Source organism: Penaeus monodon, chromosome 38, assembly GCF_015228065.2.
Source record: "Penaeus monodon isolate SGIC_2016 chromosome 38, NSTDA_Pmon_1, whole genome shotgun sequence".
Taxonomy (NCBI): domain Eukaryota; kingdom Metazoa; phylum Arthropoda; class Malacostraca; order Decapoda; family Penaeidae; genus Penaeus; species Penaeus monodon.
This window is the reverse complement of record NC_051423.1, coordinates 16,924,329-16,929,328: the sequence shown is the minus strand read 5'-3', so window position 1 is coordinate 16,929,328 and position 5,000 is coordinate 16,924,329. Positions and strand designations below refer to the sequence as shown.

The window sequence follows — 5,000 nt, the reverse complement described above, 5'->3', positions numbered from 1 at the left end:
ATGTGAAGAATTTCAATTTTCGAGGAAAACTAAAAATGGACGATTTAGAAAGGAGAGATAAGGTGTAGAAGGAAAAGTGTAAGTTACATTGGATAATTTTAGAAAGTTGCAGAATCCAGGAATTGGAATATAGAAATATAATATCTGTGTGTATATAAGCAGTTTATAAATAAAAGTACAGAAAAACGCAGTTTGAACAGTGAAACAAACAAACAAACACAGGCACACATACACCTAACCCCCACCCCTACACACCCTCATACACATACACATACAAACAAACACAGAAACACATCTAATACCCCTTACACACACACACACAAATGCACACACGCTGGACCGACCCCCCACCCTCTTCCATACACGCACAAAGGAAAACCCTTTTAACAATCTCACACAAACCCATCAGGTGGTCGACGAAGGCCTCGAGGTAGTGGGCGCACACGACGGTGGGCGACTTCTGGTGGTGGGTTCTCAGCTCGGCACGCTCTCCCTCCTGCACGTCCCTTCCAGGCTGGTCACGCCCTCGGACAAGCATGAAAAGGCCTTTCCTAATAATCTTCGGTGTTCTGTACATCTTCTTCGTTCTTCTCTCTTCTCTCGCTCTCTCCGCTCTCTCTCTCTCTTCTCTCTCTCTCGCTCTCTCTCTGCTCTCTCTCTCTTCTCCTCTCCTCTCTGCTCGTTCATCTTCTCGTCTCTCCTCTTCTCTCTCTCTCTCTCTTCTCTCTCTCTCTCTCTCTCTCTTCTCCCCTCTTTCTCTCTCTCTCTCTCTCTTCGCTCTCTCTCTCTCTCTCTCTCACTCTCTCTCTCTCTCTCTCTCTCTCTCTTTCTTTCTCTTTCTTTTTTGTCTGTCTGTTTTCTGTATCTCTCCCTCTCTCTCTTTTTTTTTCTAACTGTCTCTGTTTCTCAACCATTCTCTCTCGACGATTCAAACAATTATATATCATCATACTCACTCTTTCTCTTCAGCAAAGATCGAGAGAGAAAAAACCTATTTTACTTTGCTGTTTTGCGTGTGACTACTCATCACTCTTACCAGTTATTGAACCATATAACTTCAAAATGTGTCACATTTGTTCAGTGTGTTTGGAAAAGCCTGGTAAAGTGACCCCCCCCCCTCCCCCTCCTACGCTCAGTTCGTGAGCGAATCCAGGCAAAAGCAATTTTACGTTAATGTTCAGTGTTTGACCACTCAGAATATTATGCATAGAAAAACTTGCAATGCCTCTCCATAAGAGCATAAAGAAATCTATATATATTCTCGGCAGTGTTCTAAGATTTTTTTCTATCTATTTTTTTGTTTTACTTCAGAGATTTGAAATGAAATGGCAATATCGCATCTTCATGTGATGGCTCGTAATTGTGGATCTTTATTACCGGGAGGAAGGAATATTTTACGGCGCATAGTTGAGATACTGTCGTGTTTTTTTGGCAGTTTTAAACGAATGTACAGTGCTGCGTTCAAATCTAGACCTTATGTAGTACCTACAAAAGTGCCAGTTTCTTTATTTTCGTGTAGCGGAGTTACATAACTTTAATCTTTGATTTTCATTACTGGCATCATATGTATAAAGTAATTTCTACTTTCCAAGTATTGATGACTAATATGGCTTCCAGTATGTGACTCTCACATACAATATTTCCTATCTTTAGGGCAGATACATTGTCAAACTTACCGCCGTTGAATTCATAGTTTTAAGCATAAGGCCTATAAACGGCGAAAATAGTGTTCTCTTCAAAGGTCATTGTCAGCAAGTTGAAGGCTTGTACTAATATCCCTCCCCTTTGCTTTTCCCCCTTTCCCCTTCTCTTTCGCTCCCCTTCATTCCTCTTCCCTCCTTCCCGTCTCCTCTTCCTTGCCTTCCCCCTCCCGGTTGATTTCCTTTACTCTAACATCGCCCTCCCTCTGTCTTCATCCTCTTTTTCTGTCCTTTAATCCACCTTCCCTTTCTTCCTCCTTATACCCCCTAATCCTTCCCCAGGCCCCCCCTTCCCTCTTTCCCTCCCTTACCCCCTTCACCCCATTCCTCATCCTTTCCCTCACCTCCTCCTCCACCCCTCCCCCCACTTTCCACCCTCCTCCCATCCCCTCTCCTCCACCCTCCTCATCCCCACTCCACCCTCCCCCCTTCCCGTTACCTCCTCCTCAACCCTCCCCCTTCCACCCTCCCTCCCCCCTTCGTCCCCCCTTCCACCCCCCTCCCCCTCAGATCCTGGAGCGGGAGACGAGGCGCGAGCGAGTCCTCGAGGCGCGCCACAAGGAGCAGCGCCTTCGGGAGCGTGTCCGCGGCGGCGCCGGGAGACCGAGGCGAGAGGAGGAGAGCCTCGAGGGAGACGACGGCGTGAAGCAAGCCGAGGAAGGAGTACTTGAGGAGAGTCGAGGAGGTGAGGCTAATGGGGAATTAGGGCTATGGGGGATGAAGGTAAACAGCAAGGAGGGTTATGGGGACTGAGGGTTATGGGGACTGAGGGTTATGGGGACTGAGGTTAATAGGGACTGAGGGTAATGGGGAATGAGGGGTAGTACGGAATGATTAGCGGCGTGAGCTGGTTTACGGCAAACAAGAAACGTCTTGAAAAAATCATCGAAACCCGAACGGGCCTCTTGCCACATAGAAACAATATCATCAATATATCGAAACCAAGTCGTGTCGGGAGGGAGAAAAGATGGAAGGAGTTCAGATTCAAACGTCTCCATGTATAAATTCGCAAGAACCGGGCTTAAGCTACTTTCCATCGCGATACCATTGATTTGTTTTTAAGATTCGCGTCAAAGGTAAAGACATTATTCGTGATGCACAAACGAATGAGATCAATAAAGCAACTGACAGGAATAGGGATCTTCTGATGAGATGAAGAAAGTTTTCTTGCAAGAAAATCTATCACATCGTGAAGTGGGGCATTAGTAAATAGGGAATCCATATCAAAACTCACTAATTTCTTTCCGTGCGTCGGTAAATTCCATGCTTTCCCATGAAATTCATCAAATGTTTAATATGACTATCAAGGAAGGATCCTATAAAAGGAGATAAAACGCACGCTAGCCAAGAGTCTAATGAACGAGTGACTGAGTTACAATACGAAATTATAGGCTTTAAAGAAACTCCCTGTTTGTGAGTTTTATGAAGGCCATAAGAATACGCAGTAGAGGGATTTACCGTCCTAAAACGATTAAAAATACGTCTGAGGTTCTTGCGAAATGATTCAATGACAGGTAAGGGTTTTACCGCATTTTTTGATATGTTAAGTTGCCATGAAGGAGGGAATGAGCTTTGGGTGTATACAATCAGATCTGTCAAGGATAACAAGCTTGGCAAAACTCTCTATGCATCCATTTCGGTTAATTACTCGTCTGAAAAGGAACTCGTGAAGAGGTGGAAACGTTATGATTCAGTTTAATTTCTCATTATGGCTGTCTTCCTTTTTATCTTTGTGTACACGTTCTTGTGTTTGTGTGTGTGTGTGTTTGTGTGTGTGTGTGTGTGTGTGTGTGTTGTGTATGTATATATATATATATATATATATATATATATATATATATATATATATATATATATATATATATGATATATATACACTTATACATATACACATACTGCATACACACCCATCCTTTAAACAGCTGAGGACGCAGCTGGATCAGGAGGATGCGACCCCCGCCGTCGCCGTCCAAATCAACACCGCGGATGAAACAACAGGCCACGATGCATCAGCCCAGGTAGGAGGAGGAGGAGGAGGAGAAGGAGGAGGAGGAGGAGGAGGAGGAGGAGGAGGAGGAGAAGGAGAAGGAGAAGGAGAAGGAGAAGGAGAAGGAGAAGGAGAAGGAGAAAGAGGAGAAGGAGAAGGAGAAGGAGAAGGAGGAGGAGAAGGAGGAGGAGGAGAAGGAGGAGGAGGAGAGAGGAGGAGGAGAAAGAGGAGGAGGAGGAGAAGGAGGAGGAGAAGGAGGAGGAGAAGGAGGAGGAGGAGGGAGAGGAGGAGTGGGGAGGGGGACGGCTAGGAGGAGGGAGAGAGGAAAGAAATAGCAGAGATGGAAGTTGTTTATTGTTTACGTTACATTAGGAAGACAGATAATAAAGAGAGAAGTAGGCGAAAAAACATTTTTAAGATAGAAAAAATACTGTTTGCCTTAGATCGAGTAGAAATATATTAGAAATAAAAGCAAAGAGGAGTAGAAGACAAATAACAGAGATAAAAACCTGACTGGTTAGTTCAGGCTAGGGAGAAAAAATAATAGATAAAATAAAAGAAACTGACTGTTTAGCTTAAGTTAGGGAGAAAGATATCAAGAGATAAATGGAAAAACCCAAACATCAAGAAAAAAATCAGAGGTAGAAGAAGATGAAAGAATCTGTGGTTTGCCTCAAATTAGGAACTGATTATTTGGACAGAACAGAAAAAAATACGTTTTTAGCTAACCTTAGGAAGAAAATATCAGAAAAAAAGAAGAAAAGTCGTTTAGGAAAAAAAAATATATACATATATATATATATATGTATATATATATATATATATATATATATATATATATATATATATATATATATATTTATCAGAGAGTAAAAGGATTTTTTTTTTACTTACATCATTAAGAAAAAATAGAAATAAAAGTAGAGAAACAAATATCGACTGTGGTTGACATTAAAAAACAAAGAAAAAAGTTGTAAACAGAATTAAAGAAAAAAAAAATCTATGAATTAATTTACGTCAGGAAGAGGAGGAAGAAAGATATAAGATGTCGAAGAGAAATCTAATATTTAGCTTCCATTTTTAAAAAATTACATATTAGAGTGAAAAATACTTACATTAGTAAATAAAAAAATGCATAGTTTACAATAAATAAATAAAATAAGAGAAAAACACAAGAAGAACATGCCTGAAACCCATAAAGACGCATACGAAGATAAAGACCATCTCTCCCCCAGAACGGCGACCGAGGCTCTCCCGTGGACACCGAGGACCTCAAGAGCTTCTCGAGCAGTGGTTCTGCCGAGCGCTAGAAG

General features: G+C 42.1%; 1 protein-coding gene across 1 annotated transcript in view; it reads left to right on the top strand.

Annotated features, from left to right (window-relative positions):
• The window catches only part of LOC119596721 (dynein intermediate chain 3, ciliary-like), a 24,158-nt gene extending 19,161 nt beyond the window's left edge, over nucleotides 1–4,997 (top strand). The window contains exons 11-15 of the mRNA XM_037946049.1: nucleotides 410–571; nucleotides 1,654–1,755; nucleotides 2,211–2,423; nucleotides 3,623–3,718; nucleotides 4,923–4,997. Of these exons, the coding sequence (XP_037801977.1) occupies nucleotides 410–571; nucleotides 1,654–1,755; nucleotides 2,211–2,423; nucleotides 3,623–3,718; nucleotides 4,923–4,997 (648 nt within the window). The remainder of the gene's footprint in view (nucleotides 1–409; nucleotides 572–1,653; nucleotides 1,756–2,210; nucleotides 2,424–3,622; nucleotides 3,719–4,922) is intronic.
• Nucleotides 4,998–5,000: the final 3 nt, after the last annotated feature.